Source organism: Neovison vison, chromosome 11 (assembly GCF_020171115.1).
Source record: "Neovison vison isolate M4711 chromosome 11, ASM_NN_V1, whole genome shotgun sequence".
In the NCBI taxonomy this organism is placed as follows: Eukaryota; Metazoa; Chordata; class Mammalia; order Carnivora; family Mustelidae; genus Neogale; species Neogale vison.
In genome coordinates this window covers 153,566,272-153,586,156 of record NC_058101.1, presented here as the reverse complement: position 1 = coordinate 153,586,156, position 19,885 = coordinate 153,566,272, and the positions used below count along the sequence as shown (strand labels likewise).

The 19,885-nt window shown below is 39.8% G+C and overlaps 1 protein-coding gene across 1 annotated transcript in view; it reads left to right on the top strand.

Annotated features, from left to right (window-relative positions):
• PINX1 (PIN2 (TERF1) interacting telomerase inhibitor 1) overlaps nucleotides 1–19,885 on the top strand; it is a 94,923-nt gene that overhangs the window by 16,151 nt on the left and 58,887 nt on the right. Inside the window, exon 5 of the mRNA XM_044225049.1 lies at nucleotides 15,602–15,694. Coding sequence (XP_044080984.1) covers nucleotides 15,602–15,694 — 93 coding nt within the window. The remainder of the gene's footprint in view (nucleotides 1–15,601; nucleotides 15,695–19,885) is intronic.

Here is a 19,885-nt window from a genome sequence, read left to right as displayed (position 1 = left end):
GTGGGGCTTGATCCTAGGACCCTGAGATCGTGACCTGAGCTGAGGGCATACACTCAACCAACTGAGCAGCCACCCAGGCGCCCCTCCATGTTTTACTTTTTGAGTAACTGCTGCACTGCTTCCAAAGCAGCTACACCCTTTTACATTCCCACCAGCAGTGTATGAGGATTTTAATTTCTCTTCATCTTTGTCAACACTTGTTATTGTCTGTCTTTTTGATTATAGCCATGCTAGCAGCTACAAAGTAATATCTATGTGTGCTTTTTTTTTATATTTTTATTTTTTTTCCAATTTATTTATTTTCAGAAAAACAGTATTCATTATTTTTTCACCACACCCAGTGCTCCATGCAAGCCGTGCCCTCTATAATACCCACCACCTGGTACCCCAACCTCCCACCCCCCCGCCACTTCAAACCCCTCAGACTGTTTTTCAGAGTCCATAGTCTCTCATGGTTCACCTCCCCTTCCAATTTACCCAAATTCCCTACTCCTCTCTAACGCCCCTTGTCCTCCATGCTATTGGTTATGCTCCACAAATAAGTGAAACCAAATGATAATTGACTCTCTCTGCTTGACTTATTTCACTCAGCATAATCTCTTCCAGTCCCGTCCATGTTGCTACAAAAGTTGGATATTCATCCTTTCTGATGGAGGCATAATACTCCATAGTGTATATGGACCACATCTTCCTTATCCATTCATCCGTTGAAGGGCATCTTGGTTCTTTCCATAGTTTGGCGACCGTGGCCATTGCTGCTATAAACATTGGGGTACAGATGGCCCTTCTTTTCACGACATCTGTATCTTTGGGGTAAATACCCAGGAGTGCAATTGCAGGGTCGTAGGGAAGCTCTATTTTTAATTTCTTGAGGAATCTCCACACTGTTCTCCAAAGAGGCTGCACCAACTTGCATTCCCACCAACAGTGTAAGAGGGTTCCCCTTTCTCCACATCCTCTCCAACACATGTTGTTTCCTGTTTTGTTAATTTTGGCCATTCTAACTGGTGTAAGGTGATATCTCAATGTGGTTTTAATTTGAATCTCCCTGAGGGCTAATGATGATGAGCATTTTTTCATGTGTCTGATAGCCATTTGTATTTCTTGATTGGAGAAGTGTCTGTTCATATCTTCTGCCCATTTTTTGATGTGTTTGTCTGTTTCGTGTGGGTTGAGTTTGCGGAGTTCATTATAGATCCTGGATATCAACCTTTTGTCTGTACTGTCATTTGCAAATATCTTCTCCCATTCCGTGGGTTGCCTCTTTGGTTTTTTGACTGTTTCCTTTGCTGTGCAGAAGCTTTTGATTTTGATGAAGTCCCAGAAGTTTATTTTCGCTTTTGTTTCCTTTGCCTTTGGAGACGTATCTTGAAAGAAGTTGCTGTGGCTGATATCAAAGAGATGACTGCCTATGTTCTCCTCTAAGATTCTGATAGATTCCTGTCTCACGTTGAGGTCTTTTATCCATTTTGAGTTGATCTTTGTGTACGGTGTAAGAGAATGGTCGAGTTTCATTCTTCTACATATAGCTGTCCAGTTTTCCCAGCACCATTTATTAAAGAGACTGTCTTTTTTCCACTGTATCTTTTTTCCTGTTTTGTCGAAGATTAATTGACCATAGAGTTGAGGGTCCATATCAGGGCTCTCTACTCTGTTCCACTGGTCTATGTGTCTGTTTTTATGCCAGTACCATGCTGTCTTGGTGATCACAGCTTTGTAGTAAAGCTTGAAATCAGGTAAGGTGATGCCGCCAGCTTTATTTTTGTTTTTCAACATTTCCTTAGCGATTCGGGGTCTCTTCTGATTCCATACAAATTTTAGGATTATTTGCTCCAGCTCTTTGAAGAATGCCGGTGGAATTTTGATCGGAATGGCATTAAAAGTATAGATTGCTCTAGGCAGTATAGACATTTTAACAATGTTTATTCTTCCGATCCAAGAGCATGGAATGGTCTTCCATCTTTTTGTGTCTTCTTCAATTTCTTTCATGAGTGTTCTATAGTTCCTCAAGTATAGATCCTTTACCTCTTTAGTTAGGTTTATTCCCAGGTATCTTATGGTTCTTGGTGCTATAGTAAATGGGATCGATTCTCTAATTTCCCTTTCTGTATTTTCATTGTTAGTGTATAAGAAAGCCACTGATTTCTGCACATTGACTTTGTATCCTGCCACGCTGCTGAATTGCTGTATAGTAGTTTGGGGGTGGAGTCTTTTGGGTTTTCCATATAAAGAATCATGTCATCTGCGAAGAGAGAGAGTTTGACTTCTTCATTACCAATTTGGATACCTTTTATTTCTCTCTGTTGTCTGATTGCTGTTGCTAGGACTTCTAATACTATGTTGAACAAGAGTGGTGAAAGTGGGCATCCTTGTCTTGTTCCTGATCTCAATGGGAAGGCTGCAAGCTTTTTCCCATTGAGGATGATATTTGCTGTGGGTCTTTCATAGATAGATTTGATGAGGTTCAGGAATGTTCCCTCTATCCCTATACTTTGAAGCGTTTTAATCAGGAACGGATGTTGGATTTTGTCAAATGCTTTTTCTGCATAAATTGAGAGGACCATGTGGTTCTTCTCTCTTCTCATATTAATTTGTTGTATCACATTGATTGATTTGCGAATGTTGAACCATCCTTGTAGCCCAGGGATGAATCCCACCTGATCATGGTGGATAATCTTTTTAATGTGCTTTTGGATCCTGTTGGCTAGGATCTTGTTGAGAATCTTAGCATCCATATTCATCAGTGATATTGGTCTGAAATTCTCCTTTTTGGTAGGGTCCTTGCCTGGTTTGGGGATCAGGGTAATGCTGGCTTCATAGAAAGAGTCTGGAAGTTTTCCTTCTGCTTCAATTTTTTGAAACAGCTTCAGGAGAATAGGTGTTATTTCTTCTTGGAAGGTTTGGTAGAATTCCCCAGGGAATCCGTCAGGTCCTGGGCTCTTGTTTTTTGGGAGATTTTTGATCACTGCTTCAATCTCGTTATTAGATATCGGTCTATTCAGGTTGTCGATTTCTTCCTGGTTCAATTTTGGTAGTTTATATTTTTCCAGGAATGCATCCATTTCATCTAGGTTGCTAAGCTTATTGGCATATAACTGTTCGTAATAACTTCTGATGATTGTTTCTACTTCCTTGGCGTTAGTTGTGATCTCTCCCTTTTCATTCATAATTTTATGAATTTGGGATTTCTCTCTTTTCTTTTGGATTAGTGTAGCCAGTGGCTTATCGATCTTATTGATTCTTTCAAAAAACCAGCTTCTAGTTTCATTGATACGTTCTACTGTATCTCTGGTTTCTCCCTCATTGATCTCAGCTCTAATCTTGATGATTTCCCTTCTTATGTGTGGAGTTGGTTTGATTTGTTGTTGATCCTCCAGTTCTTTAAGGTGTAGAGACAGCTGGTGTGTTCTGGATTTTTCAATTTTTTTGAGCAAGGCTTGGATGGCTATATATTTTCCCCTTAGGACCGCCTTTGCTGTATCCCATAGGTTTTGGACCGAAGTGTCTTCATTCTCATTGGTTTCCATGAATTGTTTCAGTTCTTCTTTGATCTCCTGGTTGATCCAAGCATTCTTAAGCAAGGTGGTCTTTAGCTTCCAGGTGTTTGAGTTCCTTCGGAACTTTTCCTTGTGATTGAGCTCCAGTTTCAAAGCATTGTGATCTGAGAATATGCAGGGAATAATCTCAGTCTTTTGGTATCGGCTGAGTCCTGATTTGTGACCCAGTATGTGGTCTATTCTGGAGAAGGTTCCGTGTGCACTTGAGAAGAATGAGTATTCTGCTGTTTTAGGGTGGAATGTTCTGTATATATCTATGAGGTCCATCTGGTCCAATGTGTCATTCAATGCTCTTGTTTCTTTATTGATTTTCTGCTTCGATGATCTGTCTAATTCTGAAAGAGGCGTGTTAAGATCTCCTACGATTAGTGTATTCATATCAATATGACTCTTTATCTTGATTGACAGTTTTCTTAAGTAATTGGCTGCTCCCATATTGGGAGCATAGATATTTACAATTGCTAGATCATCTTGGTGGATAGTCCCTTTAAGGATTATGTAGTGTCCTTCTGTATCTCTGACTACAGTCTTTAGTTTGAAGTCTAATTTATCTGAAATGAGAATCGCTACCCCAGCCTTCTTTTGAGTCCCATTGGCATGAAAGATGCTTCACCACCCCTTCACTTTCAGTCTGCGTTTATCTTTAGGTTCAAAATGGGTCTCTTGCAGACAGCATATGGATGGGTTCTGTCGTTTTATCCAATCTGCAACCCTGTGCCGTTTTATGGGTGCATTTAGGCCATTCACATTGAGAGTGATTATTGATAGATACGTTTTTATTGACATTGAGTTACCTTTGAAGTCTTTCTTTCTGTAGACTGTCTCTATATTTCTGTTCAATGCTATTCTTGGGATTTTTCCTCTTTTATAGAACCCCTCTTAATATTTTCTGCAGTATCGGCTTGGTGGTTGCATAGTCTTTTAAGCCTTGCCGGTCTTGGAAACTCTTTATCTCTCCATCCATTTTGAATGTCAGTCTTGCTGGATAAAGTATTCTTGGCTGCATGTTCTTCTCATTTAGTGCCCTGAATATATCTTGCCAGCCTCTTCTGGCTTGCCAGGTCTCTGTGGACAGGTCTGACGTTATTCTGATGGGCTTCCCTCTGTAAGTAAGGAGCCTCTTTGCCCTGGCGGCTTTCAAGAGATTATACCTTCAATTATAATTCCTCAATTTGACTATCAGGTGTCGTGATGTTTTTTTGGAGTGTATAATCTTAGGTGGAGACCGTTCAGCCTCTAGTACATGAAAGCTGGTTTCATTCGCGAGATTCGGAAAATTTTCATGAAGGACTTGTTCCACGATATCTTCTAGATTTCTTTCTTTCTCCTCCCCTTCAGGAATTCCAATAATTCTGACGTTGGAACGCTTCATGGCATCATTTATTTCCCTGATTCTGCTTTCGTGGGATCTAAGCTGTTCCAGGCTTCCTCTTGATCCTTTCTCTCTATCTGTTTGTCTTCCAGATCACTAATTCTATCTTCTGTCTCAGTTACCCTAGCTTTGAGAGAGTTTAGACTGGATTGGAACTCATTGAGAGCATTGTGGACCTCCTCCCTGGTAGCTTTAAGCTCCGCCCTAACATTGTGAACATCCTGTCTGGTCGCTTTCAGTTCGGCCCTAATCAATTCTGTTTGGTCATCCATGGCTTTCTCCAACCTAGCTATTGCCTGGATAATTGTTAGCCTGAATTCTCTTTCCGACATATTGTCTATGTTGATAGCCGTTAGCTCTGTTGCAGAAGGTCCATCCTCTGTATTTTTCTTCTGTTGGGCATTCCTCCTCCTAGTCATTTTGGTGGGAGAAGACTGAACAGATGTAGCTGAATGTATCAACTCTGGTGCAGTCAAGGTGCACCCTGGAACACTTCCTGATCTCCGTCTCAGAGAGAAGCCTCAGTCTGGGTGCAGAAGCTGAATAAATTCCCCCTTGGACGCTGGCAGTGCAGGTTCCAAGTTGCAGACCCTGGGGGCGCAGGATCTTTTGCTCGTCCCCAAAGCCAAGGCAGTGGCGGCTGTCTGGGAGCTCCTGACCACCAGAGAGGTTCCAAGCAGCGATCGCACACTGAGATTTTGCCGCCGGCCTGGGCTGGGAGTGCCCGGCTTGCGCGCACCTCTTTTCAGAGGCGGTTGTGGGTCGGGCGCGCGTCTGGGGCACTGAGAACGGGGCGCTGGTCCGTAAGCCGCAGGCTGGGCTTTTGCGTGCCTCTGTCCGGGGAAGAGTTTCGCGCACGCCCGGCTTAGACTTTGAAACAATGGCGCGGGTCAAGAAGCACCCCCGGGCCTTAGTAACCCAGGAGAGCTGGAGGGACGTGCGCGGGCATCTCAAGCTTTGTGGTAGGGCTAGTGCACGTTCTGCAGACCGGCGCAGCTCCCATCCCCTCACAGGAGCCGGAACCCAAGCGCTCTGGGGCGCGCTGGCGGCTTAGGGACCAGGAGCTGGTTTCTCCGCCGCAGTCTCTGCCTCCGCGCCGGGGAGGCCGTCTGGGACCGGGGACTTAAGCCCCTGTCCCTAGCCGCCCCGATTCCCACAATTTCCCCCCGCAATCCTTTGCTCTTTTGGAGTGCTTTCAACCAGTCTCCAGGTTAATGCTGGTCCCCAGACGCAGGGCACTCTCGCTCGTATCGGGGTATTACTTTTGCACGGGTCGCCTCTGGTGGCTCCCTCCCCCTTTTGTTTATCTTCCGATATCAGTCCGCTGTTCCCATTCCGCTTTACCTGCTCACTGGCGTCTTCTGCCCCTGTAGAGATCCAGACATGTATAATTCTGATCTTAGGCTGATTTCATGGGTGATCGGAGTTCTTTGGTAGGTAATCAGCTCACTTTGGGGTACCAGCTGAAAAGACGCCTCTTCCTAGTACCCCGCCATCTTGTCCCCCTATGTGTGCTTTTGACTAGCATTTCCAGTCAGCTGAAGATGTTGGCCATTTTGTCACATGTTTATTGGTCATTTGTATGTCTTCTTTAGAGAAATAGCTATTCAGATCCTTCCTTTGTTCAATGTTTAATTGGGTTATGTGTTTTTAATGTTGTTTATTAAAATTTTTTTTATATATTCAAGTACCAGTTTCTTATCTGATATATGATTTGCAAATATTTTCTCCAATTGTGTGGGTTGTCTTTTCACTATCCCGATGGTGTTGTTTGAAGACTGAGGTTATAGAAATAGGTAAAAAGACATATTCCTTTCTCTGAAGAAACTTAAAATCTAGTGCAAAAGAAATGAAACAATTACCAAAATAAGTTGATCCCCCAACTTTTTCAGTTCCCAAATAATTGAGAGAGAGTAGCAAAGGCTTTGGGTGGTAAGGATTTTCTTTGAAAATTTATCTAAATCTCTATGTTTCCTAAGCTTTTTCTTTCCTATCACATATTGCTAAGTTTGTATTATTGATGACTGTGGCTGGTTTCTAGCACACATAAGGTTGGATACTAAATGTGCTATTGGGTCTAATAACAAAGTTAACACAGTTCAAGAAAGTCTATAAAAAAAGACTAGAAGACTGTAGAAGACTGTTATCCAGAATGTAGCGATGGAAGAGGAAAAGATGGGAAATAAGAAACAGAAGTTTAGATGGAAGGTAAAGTGAGAAGGTCTCGTATCTAAAAGAAATTCGACACAAAGAAGAGAGAGAATGGGAAACAGGCAGTATCTAAGAGGATAAGGGCTGAAGACTGTCTAGAATTAGTGATAAAACAAGTCCACAGATTCAAGAAACTGTAACATTGTAGCAGAATATCACACACAGAGGAATGCACACAAAAGACAGAAGATTGTTAATGCAGCCAGAGAAAATATACTGATTATCTTCAAAGAAACAACAGTTATAAATGAAAGCAGAGTTCTTAACAGTGGAAACCAAAAGACATTGGAGTAATATATTAAGGGAAGTATAACTGTCAACCAAAACTTTTACACTCAGCAAATATATTTTTCAAGAAAGTGGATAAGTTTTCAGACAAAGCTTTACCACTAGTAGACCTTCTATAAAGGAAATATTAAAGGATGCACTTCAGTCAGAAGGAAAGAATACTTACTAACTTCAGTATCCCCAACTTGAATTAACCCAAATATCTTTAAACAGTAGAATGGATAAGTGGACTGCAGTGTTTGTAAATGCAGAGAAATGAAGTATAGTTACATGCAAGAGTCCAAAGCAGGAGTTAGCAAACTTTTTCTGTAAAGGGCCAGAAAGAAATATTTTCTAGACCATAGGGTCTCTTTCACAACTACTCAACTTGACTCTTGGAGTGTGAAATCAACAATATACAATACATAAATAAATAGACATCGCTGTGCTCTTGTGGAATGTTATTTACAAAAACAAGTGGCAGGTCGGATTTGGCCCATAGGCTATTGGTTGTTCCGTGGTGTAGAGGGATCTCATTAATTTAATGTTGACTGAAAGAAGTGAAACACGAAGATAACATCCAGTATGATTCCACTTGCATAGAAGTTCAGAAGGCAGGCAAAAATCTGATATTTAGGTACCATACTGGGGTGGTAAAATTATTTTAAAACACAAGGAAGTGATTACTATGAAAGTCACAGTAGTGATTACCTTTGGGGAGAGGAAAGAGGTTGGGATTAAGAAGGGGCCCGTGGCACACTTCTGGGGTGATATTAGGGTTCTGTTGCTGTTTTGTTTTTTTCTGGTTGGCAATTATATAAGTTATTTGTGAACATTATATTTTATGTACTTTCTGTGGCTCCCACCTCCCCAGAGTAAATGGTTAAAACCAAATCAAGGGTGATTGTCACAAAAGTCAGGATTATAGTTGCCGTTAGGACAGTGGTTCTCATGCGGGGGCTATTTTGCCCCTCATGGGACATTTGGCAATATCTGGAGACATTTTTTTTTTAAATTTATTTATTTATTTATTTATTTATTTATTTTTTAATTTATTTATTTTCAGAAAAACAGTATTCATTATTTTTTCACCACACCCAGTGCTCCATGCAAGCTGTGCCCTCTATAATACCCACCACCTAGTACCCCAACCTCCCACCCCCCCCCGCCACTTCAAACCCCTCAGATTGCTTTTCAGAGTCCATAGTCTCTCATGGTTCATCTCCCCTTCCAATTTACCCAAAAGCACATACCCTCCCCAATGTCCATAGCCCTACCCCCCTTCTCCCAACCCCCCTCCCCCCAGCAACCCACAGTTTGTTTCGTGAGATTAAGAGTCACTTATGGCTTGTCTCCCTCCCTATCCCATCTTGTTTCATGGATTCTTCTCCTACCCACTTAAGCCCCCATGTTGCATCACTACTCCCTCATATCAGGGAGATCATATGATAGTTGTCTTTCTCTGCTTGACTTATTTCGCTAAGCATGATACGCTCTAATTCCATCCATATTGTCGCAAATGGCAAGATTTCGTTTCTTTTGATGGCTGCATAGTATTCCATTGTGTATATATACCACATCTTCTTGATCCATTCATCTGTTGATGGACATCTAGGTTCTTTCCATAGTTTGGCTATTGTGGACATTGCTGCTATAAACATTCGGGTGCACGTGCCCCTTTGGATCACTACGTTTGTATCTTTAGGGTAAATACCCAGTAGTGCAATTGCTGGGTCATAGGGCAGTTCTATTTTCAACATTTTGAGGAACCTCCATGCTGTTTTCCAGAGTGGTTGCACCAGCTTGCATTCCCACCAACAGTGTAGGAGGGTTCCCCTTTCTCCGCATCCTCGCCAGCATCTGTCATTTCCTGACTTGTTGATTTTAGCCATTCTGACTGGTGTGAGGTGATATCTCATTGTGGTTTTGATTTGTATTTCCCTGATGCCGAGTGATATGGAGCACTTTTTCATGTGTCTGTTGGCCATCTGGATGTCTTCTTTGCAGAAACGTCTGTTCATGTCCTCTGCCCATTTCTTGATTGGATTATTTGTTCTTTGGGTGTTGAGTTTGTTAAGTTCTTTAGAGATTTTGGACACTAGTCCTTTATCTGATATGTCTTTTGCAAATATCTTCTCCCATTCTGTCAGTTGTCTTTTAGTTTTGTTAACTGTTTCCTTTGCTGTGCAAAAGCTTTTGATTTTGATGAAATCCCAAAAGTTCATTTTTGCCCTTGCTTCTCTTGCCTTTTGCGATGTTCCTAGGAAGATGTTGCTGCGGCTGAGGTCGAAGAGGTTGCTGCCTGTGTTCTCCTCAAGGATTTTGATGGATTCCTTTCTCACATTGAGGTCCTTAATCCATTTTGAATCTATTTTTGTGTGTGGTGTAAGGAAATGGTCCAATTTCATTTTTCTGCACGTGGCTGTCCAATTTTCCCAACACCATTTATTGAAGAGGCTGTCTTTTTTCCATTGGACATTCTTTCCTGCTTTGTCGAAGATTAGTTGACCATAGAGTTGAGGGTCTATTTCTGGGCTCTCTATTCTGTTCCATTGGTCTATGTGTCTGTTTTTGTGCCAGTACCATGCTGTCTTGATGATGACAGCTTTGTAATAAAGCTTGAAGTCCGGAATTGTGATGCCACCAACTTTGGCTTTGTTTTTCAATATCCCCTTGGCTATTCGAGGTCTTTTCTGGTTCCATATAAATTTTAAAATTATTTGTTCCATTTCTTTGAAAAAGATGGATGGTACTTTGATAGGAATTGCATTAAATGTGTAGATTGCTTTAGGTAGCATAGACATTTTCACAATATTTATTCTTCCAATCCAGGAGCATGGAACATTTTTCCATTTCTTTGTGTCTTCCTCAATTTCTTTCATGAGTACTTTATAGTTTTCTGAGTATAGATTCTGTGCCTCTTTGGTTAGGTTTATTCCTAGGTATCTTATGGTTTGGGGTGCAATTGTAAATGGGATTGACTCCTTAATTTCTCTTTCTTCTGTCTTGTTGTTGGTGTAGAGAAATGCAACTGATTTCTGTGCATTGATCTTATATCCTGACACTTTACTGAATTCCTGTATAAGTTCTAGCAGTTTTGGAGTGGAGTCTTTTGGGTTTTCCACATAGAGTATCATATCATCTGCGAAGAGTGATAATTTGACTTCTTCTTTGCCAATTTGGATGCCTTTAATTTCCTTTTGTTGTCTGATTGCTGAGGCTAGGACTTCTAGTACTATGTTGAATAGCAGTGGTGATAATGGACATCCCTGCCGTGTTCCTGACCTTAGTGGAAAAGCTTTCAGTTTTTCTCCATTGAGAATGATATTTGCAGTGGGTTTTTCATAGATGGCTTTGATGATATTGAGGTATGTGCCCTCTATCCCTACACTTTGAAGGGTTTTGATCAGGAAGGGATGCTGTACTTTGTCAAATGCTTTTTCAGCATCTATTGAGAGTATCATATGGTTCTTGTTCTTTCTTTTATTGATGTGTTGTATCACATTGACTGATTTGCGGATGTTGAACCAACCTTGCAGTGGAGACATTTTTGATTGTCAGAGCTGGGGAGATGTTACTTTTGTCTCGTGGAGACCAGAAATGCAACAAACATCCTATAGTACACAACAGAGCTATGCTCCTCCATCCCCCCAAAAATAATTATTCATCCTCAAATGTCAGTAGTTTGACATTTCTCAACAGGGTTGAGAAACCCTGTTCTAGGAGGAAGGGACACAGATGCTGGATGCTTCTCGATACAGGCAGTGTTCTATTTTCTAATCCAGGAAGTGGTGGGTGGGGGCAGGGGGAGAGGTTGCTTTATAACTAACTGTACAAACTTCAGATATTCCATATGTATATGATATTTTTCTCAATAAAAGAAATCTAAAAATTACATGGGTCCCTCTCTGGGAGATTTAATTAAGTAATTTATGGTATATTAAACCTGTAGTGAAGGTTAACTAAAAAGTAATCTGAAGCAATTTGAATATCAGGGATCAACTTCTAACTTAATTAATATCTGGTGGTATATAAATGGCAATAATTTTTTCCTACACAGGTTCAATGACACAATTAGGGTGTCAGACAATCTTGAGCTGGCTTTGCATGACCACAGTCGTGGAGGCAGAAGCTTTTGAGTTAGGACTTGTTTTCTTAGAGGCATCCACAGTTCATTCTTAAGGAGGGAAAAATGAGTTGACTTCACACCTTGTTTGGTATCATAATTTTCTCTTTGATGTATTAGATTAGAGAAAACTCTGCAACTTCTTAGTTGATAGGGTCATCAAGAAATTATCAGCTTCAAGATTCCATATAGAAAGGAGCCATGAGATTCATTTGTGTAGGTACTAAAAAGAAAGCAGATTTTTGAGCAGTTTGCTTTTGAGATTTGACAGTGTTAGCTAGAAAATTACTTTTTCTCTTTGACAGTATTACGATTACTCTTCTCTGAGAAATGTCATCATAGTTTCAAAAACTCTGGTTTGGGACAGAGTTTTCCACTTTGTTCCTTGTGCTAATTGCTGAGGCTGACCACAGTCGGTATAGTCAGGTCTTCATGATGTATTCCCAGAAGTACAGTCAGTGAAATGTTTAAGGTGTCCCCAGGGAACCCTGTATTATTTGTCAGGAAGGTAGTGAGTGCATAACAGCTTCCAAGTGGTAGTTCCTTGTCCTCATGCTGCCCCCGCCTCAGGTTCCTCCTTGCAGGCTGACTCTTCTGCATAAGACAAGTACAAGACCCCTGGAGAGTCACTGACCTGTAGATTAAGTTTACCTTGAGACCACTAGAGGGTGCTCATATCCTTGCAACAGGGACAGAGCGGCTCAGCAGAAACCAGACCTTGCTAACTGTCACTCCCAGTATGAAAAGCCTTTAGAATATTCCTTTAAGGGAAAACCTGACCAGGAAATGGACCTGGAGAACTAGTAGATTATTTTTCTGCCATGTCATCCTTGGTAAATACATTATGTCTTCATCCAAGTGCATTTTTGGTTGTATTACTTGTGTTAAAGCTGAAAAGCAGAGGGCACAATAACCTAGTAACATATTTTTTCCAACATTATATTTTTAGCTCCTTAAGACTTTACAAATCTACACAGTATGCCTCTTAACTAAGCAGTTATTCCATACTGTCCTTTTCTTAGAATATCACAAAGATTCTAGAAATAATCCTCATTTTTTTTAATGGGATATAAAACTTAGTATATTTTTTAAAGTTTCATTTTTAGGAATTATTTTACTAACTAGTCCTACCAGACTCAACTTTGCTTTTTGGTGGTTTTAGGAAATGTTTGTTACTTCCATCAGATATTTTTCCCTTTTTGATTTTAAAGATTTCTGAAAATAAACTGGGATGCCGATCTCCTTTTTAGGACAGGTATCGTCAAGGGTTTTTTGGTATATATTTTGAAAACCAGTATACCCTCTCTCACATTTTTTAGAGCAACATCTGTAAGATTTTTTTAATCATAGCTTTAAGTAGTTGCAAAGGATATAATTTCTGGTGTATTGGGAATATTGTTGTATTTCTAAATATGGGACAACGGATATCAAATTGCTCTGGTATTTAATAGTCAGAACTATTATATTTTGTAGTTCCCTTTCTTCTGAAACAGATACTGCATAGCATTTATACCCCATAGCATTTTATGTTAACATGTCCTTTTTTGCTTAAACTTTTTAGAATTCATCATCCTATCCTATTTCTCTGCCCCCAAACAAATACATATAAATTTTTGGTTTATTTCTAGTAACCCCAAGGTTTTAGGTATAAATATTTTTCCTGTGGATTGCGTTGTCATTATATCAGTAGATTACAGTTAGTAAAACTGGGAAACGTGTTACAAATTTTGGTTACTATTATTACAGTAAAAGTTTTTTGGAAGTATACCTCTGGATGAGACAGATTGGTGTGGCGTGGAGCTGGTTTTGCTGCTTTGATTAAAGGGCGCTTCTTAGTACCTTGGCTTGTGCCTTATTTATCTCTGGTAAGAGAAGAGTTGTGCCTCTCTCATAAAGTGAGGGAAGGACACCTGGAAGAAATGGAGAAGGAGAGCCAGATTGCTGCATCCACTCAGAACCAGAGCAGTTTTAGGAAAGAATGCATAGGTACTAGTAGATAAAGACTGATTTCCCCTTAGATTTGTCTATGCTCCACGTACTGTGGGAAGTCTGTGTCATCGGCAGATGGGAAAGCTCCCCTGGAGATGTTTAACATCCTCTGAAGTGCAAGAGCAGCTCTGTTGGGGACACAGTAGTAGGTAAGAATGTGGACTATCACTCATATCCACCTGGCTTTGAATCCCTTCATAGTCACCTCCTAGATGTGCCTTATTTAATCCCTCTGTACTTCAGGGTCCATTTGTGAAGTAAGTTTAATCATCATGGCAGCTACTTTGTAGGGTGATTGTAAAATGAAATACAAGACTCCATAGAAAGCTCTTAGTTCAGTGCTTCCTGTTTAATAAGCCTTCAATTGATAATAGCTATTATCTAAGCTATTATCTAAGCACTTTGTAAGTGATTTGTGTTTGGAACATCAAAACTGAGAATATTATGTACCTTGAGAAGTGTTTGACCTCCAAAAGATGAGAAAAATTTACTTGGGGGATATCTGAAAAAAAACCCAGGCACTTCTTGAGAAGTGCAGAAGAGAAGTTTTCAGGTTGATGATATAATTAACTCTCAATGTAGAGATTGTCTGAAACCTTGAAACATCTCTCTTTATATCCTTTGGAGCCTTACTTTATAATCCATACTTTATTTTTTAAAATTGCTAATTTACAAAAAGGATTACAGCTAACTAACATAACATGTTTATTGGACATATGCTCAGTTTGCTCTGGTATCAAGGTAAAAATTTCCTTTCCCTTCTCTAACTTCATATCTGTAGTTCTTTATAACATAAATATAGGAAAATTCAGGCTCTTTTTCCCTATGATGTTCTGTTTCCGTGATATTTTGCTGCCTGACCTCTACACATAGATAAGGATGAGAGAATATGGACAGCTAGTGACTATCCTATAATGACTGTAACCCCAGATTTACTCTGATATTTTAGGCAAGGGACTACTTTAGGCAAGGCTCACATTTTCCTCTTTTATCAAAGGAATAAATATGAGCTTATTCCTCGGTGATTTATTTTTGTCCTTGAGGTGAGTCTCCTCTGAAATCTGGTGTTTGAGGTGATGGCTCAGTGCCAGCTCTGCTTCTTCACACTACCTGATTATTATTTCTGCTCTGTTTTTTGATTATCATTTAACCTTCCTTTATTGGCTTTTTAAAAGAACTTTTTATTTTGAGACAATTAGAGATGTAAAGGAAATTGAAAAAATAGTACTACAAAGAGTCCTAAGGTACCATTCACCCACTTTTCCCCGGTGGTGACATCTAATATAGCTATAAAATAACATCAAAACCAGGACACTTGTGTAGACTGTTGATTCAGAACACAGACCTTATTAACGTTTCACCATTTTTTTCAGCCGCCTTGCGTGTGTGCGTGCGTGCGTGTGTGTGTGTGTGTGTAGTTCAATGGAATTTTATCACGTGTATAAAATCATGTAATTATCATCACACTTAAGGTACAGGATTGTTTCATTACCACAGAAGAGCTGCCTCTTGCTGCCTCTTCATACTCATGCTCCCCTTCCAACACTTCCCTTTCATCCCTGTCCCCTGGAAACCATTAATGTTTTCTCTAACTGTATGGTTTTGTCACTTTTGAGGATGTTATATAATTGGAACATATCTTGTGCAGATTGACCTTTATCACTAAGTACAATGCCCTCGAGGACCATCCAAGTTGTTCTTTTTTATTGTGGAGTAGTGTTTCAGTATAAGGATATACCAGACTTTGCTTAGCCATTCACCCATTGAAGGAATTCCAGGTTATTTCCAGTATTTAACTATGATAAATAAGGCCACTATTACATTCATATGTAGGTTTTGTGTGAACACAAGTTTTTGGTTCTCTTCCTCGAGGATTTTACAAATTCTGTGTGAATGGTCTCGCCTGATTCATAGTACACAGTTTAAGAAGAATATATCTAATCGTTTGATTTGGGTTCAATAATAAATGATAGGGCTCCTAAAGATTTCATTTAAATCAGACCTTGTATTTGTAAGAGAATAAATGAGGATGGATTACAGAGAGAGAGTTTAATGTATGCTTTTTATTCTATTTTTAAGACTCCTCAGACAACAAAGAAAAGAAGACTTTCAGCCTTGAAGAAAAGTCTAAAATCTCCAAAAACCGTGTTCACTATATGAAATTCACAAAAGGTAAAATTAAGCATTTCTTTACTTGTTGCTGAAATCCCTATGTTCACACTAGGTTTCTTAAAGGATTTTTAGCTTTCAGCAACATTATTTCTTGTTTTATATGCAAAATGGACAAGTATGGATGGCCTGACTGGTTTGACCTAAAGCAGTGCTCAAGTTTCAACATTTATTGTGAATCACCTAGAGATCTGTTTAAAGTGCAGATTCATTAGCTCTGAGGTAGGACCCCACATTCGATTTTAGACTATGTGCAAGTCCTTTGACAAAGCTGGAAGTGGGAGTCAATCTGCTGTGTAGAGGAGAAAAGAGACTTTATGTGGCTAGGTCAGAAAATAATTTTAATTTGTTGCTCAACATTTTTGGTTACATTTCTTGTTTTTGAGAAAAGTCTTACTTACAAGTCTTACTCCCAAACTGAGTTGCATTATTCCAAACCATTCTGGCATTGAATGGAGTGTTAACATAGGCATTCCATGGTCACTGCAAAGTGGCTTTAGAAAATGTATCTGAGAACTGGGTAGTGAGTGTGTCCTAATGTCCTCCATCATCTCCTCCCCCTCCCTTCCCAGTACTGACGCAAATTGCAAGTGCAGTTGTACAGTGTAACCACGAGGTGGCAGTCTTGTATTGGTAAGAGACCATTTAACTAGACTTCAACTCCCCCCAAGTATTTTCCTGTAGAACAGGATTGTGCATTAAGTACACTTTCCAGATACAAAAGCCTATTTATTATCTACTGTACTTAAGGTATAAATGTGAATGTAATCCTGTTGTGCTAGTCTAGTTACCATATGATGGCTCTTCCTATGGGAGATTGGACGTACCTTTCTACCTGCTGGGAAACACAAATCCCTTTGCTTTAGTCTAGTTGGCATGATTGGGAATTCCCTGACTCCTAGAAGTTGAATAGCAGTGGGAGCTAGAATTTCCACTACTCTAGCTATTAATGGTGGTTCTCATTTGGGGGTAGCACCCAGAAAGGTAGATCTGGCTTTGATTTAAGTGGGAGCCTGTGGCAGAGCTAAATGGAGTCAGTAGCCAAATACCTTCAGGAATGTGTACAAGGAGAGACGGGCGCTTCCTGCTTCTTTATTCCAGCTGGTGTGGTTTTTCTGTGGCTCTTCGTGTTATGCTCTCTTCTTTTCTCAAGCTAGAACCTTCTTTGTTGTTTTCCTATATGGTATCTAATCAGGATTTGTCTCCACTCCGGACCTGCTACAGAACAGAAGACAGTCCCTCCTGGCTCCTCAGTCATTCTGAGGGGAGGCTAAATTGCCACTTTATAACCAGTCTTTTTTCATTAGAACCTAAAGGAACAAATTGATGACATTAAAAATGGCCTGTAGCTTTTAGATGGTAGGGCAGCCTTTGAAACTTTCAAGTTAGCAAATCTAGTTTTCCTTTAGTGCCTAACTACACGCATGATTTCACCTAAACCATTTCCTGCAGCCGGGATAAACCTCTGTAATCTACTTTAATCTGATGGATGGCTGGGAGTGTCTGCTTTCTATTTCTAGTTAAGCCACTCCCCTGCCAGGTGATCCTGTCAACCTGCTTGGTATGTTGTGCCTTCAATTTCTTGGAATGAGGTTTGCTAATTTCTTAGTATTAGCCTTGCTTGTGGAGAAGGGGGCTTTGGTATACAGGGAAGAGGGTTCAAGATATATTGTCAGGAAGGAAGCAGAGGAGATTGAGTGGGAAAATAGAGGAAATGCAGGTTGGGGAATGAGTAGAAAAGGTGGGAAAAAGAGGCAGAACTCCAGGTAATGAAGAAAGTCATTATTTACTATTCATCTTAACAAGCAATGATGAATGCATATCTTAGAGTTCTTTCATTTAGTAAAAGAAGTCTTTCCATGTAGAGCATTCACATCCCTAGATGTGAGTGATAAACTCTGAGTCATCTCTAAGGTGGATGATCTTAGAGCACAGGGATCCTGGGTGCTGCATTACCCTCTCACACAGATCACTTTAGCACTGACCTTCTTCCAGACTCCACTTCCGCTGTTAAACATGAGGAAAGATTTTTAAGTCATTATTGAGTTCTAAAGTAGGTTGCATTTTATGACTTTTCAGAAATGACCTATTTTATGGAACTTTTGATTGTTCAGCATAATGTTTGATAAGCTCTTTAGCCCTTGGTAGGCTCTTAGTGAACATAACTAATTCACTTATTCAATGAGGATGATTCATGCTTTAACTCCTGCCTGAGATCCAGAGACTAAAACATGGGAAGATGACATTTTACATAGCTTGGTGGAAAGAGTGAGGACAAAAATTTGACTTTAAAAGTGTGAGATTCCAGTAGCAAATAGCATTATAAAAATTTGCTACTGCCTAAATGTTGGCTATATCATTTTCATTGAGATACATACTTACTCCTTTCTAGAGTCCCAAACTTATGATTTGAATTTGAAACAACTTATTTTCTAATTCAAAAGTTCGTATCATCCATGTTTGTTTAAAAGCCTAACTTCCATGCAGTTTCTTGCAATTCAAAAAATGTTTTTTGAGGCACATCTGTGGAGAGGAAAAGATCAAACTCCACAAAAACATTTTTAAAGTTTTTCACCTACACAGTGCAGAGTTATCAGAAGAGTATTGCTTTCTTCCTCCCCTCAGTTGGGCAGTGGGTGGAAGAAATAAGGGGGTACAAACTGTGGTTGTGCAGCTTCATCCTAGTGATTTTACTCAGGCTTCTTACTCCCATGACCATTGGCAGTATTTGCTTCTTAAACGAGGAAACTGCCTGGACAGCACATGTCCTGGTGGCGGGCTCCCTAGGCTGGATGCACAGACTGTATTACTTTTAGTACATTCCCCCATAAACCCTGCCCCCCCATGGCAAGGGACTCTGCTAGTGATGGGTGTCTAGTTTCCTCTTTGGATTCTTTTGCCATTTAAATCTAAATTAGCACCAGTGCAGGCTGTGAAAAAATTCTGGCTGTCTTATTGGTTGTGAGGGTCTCACTTATTTCAAACCCCACTGTAAGTCCTGCAGCTTACCTGGTGCTCTGACATCACCTTTCAGTGCCACCACCATAATCTTCTGTTCCCGGCTTATTATTGGTCCCATGTATTTTTGTTAAAAACAAAAATCAAGATACAGTATGTGTTGTATTCTTCATGACTGGTGATATGCAAATGAATTTTCCAAGTAAGTGAGGCTAACTACATACACCTGAAGTGGGTTGTGGGTTTTTTTTTTGTTTTTGTTTTTTTTAATTATAACAAAACCTATTTCACCTACCATGCATTTCCTGGCCCTTACCCCTTTACTCTGAGTAGAAAGCTCAGGGGTTTTTTTTCAGGCTTTGTTTTAATATGGTGCTATAATACCGTATTTTCCCGAGAACTTGTTGGGTTCTATAAGACTTTTGCCCTTAAATTAAGAAGTTCCAGATCTCTGTGCTTCTTAAATTCTTATTTTTTGTAATTTTATTTGCTTCCCATGTGGACTTCTCAGCATCATGGGTATATCTGGCCACAGTGGTAACCTTCCTCCTTTCCTTTGCCACTCTGAAAAACAGCTAAAAAGATCTTAAAGAACTCTTCTCTGAAAGTACCTGCTTATCCTTTTATGGACATAGTTACATTAGCTTGGCTACTGGAAGCCATGTTATGGCCAATGGAAGACTGAAAGGTAGATGAACCAAACCCAGACAGATAACGTAAGTTCTTATTCTGTTAAGCTTTTGATTGTCATTTTCCCTAACATCTAAGTTTTTCACCAGTATTTGCTATCATTTGACCTTAATTTAGAACTGAAACCAGTAAGCTTTCAAACTCAGTTTTAGTATTTATATATTTTATTCAAAAGTGGCCATGATTTTATAAAATTCATAAACTATTCAACCAGGATCACTAACTTAACAACTGTTTCAGTACCAATTCTATCTTCACATTTTGATCTGTCTTTAAGCTCCTTTCCATTGGTCTCTGACTCTTAATTCTTCTCTGTGTTTTGTTTTCCAGATCAAATCCAGAGCAAGGCCTGTAACAATCCTGGTTTCTACACTTACTTAAGTGAACTTTGCTAAAGGATAAAAATTTCTGATATAAGAACCTATCACCAAAACCTTAGAAACACTTGCATCTTCTTTGGTACAGCTTACTGTCTCTACCAGCTTGGCAGTTTTTCCTGTAATGTTTAGATTTGTTTTCAATCTCTGCACGTTCATAGTTTGACAG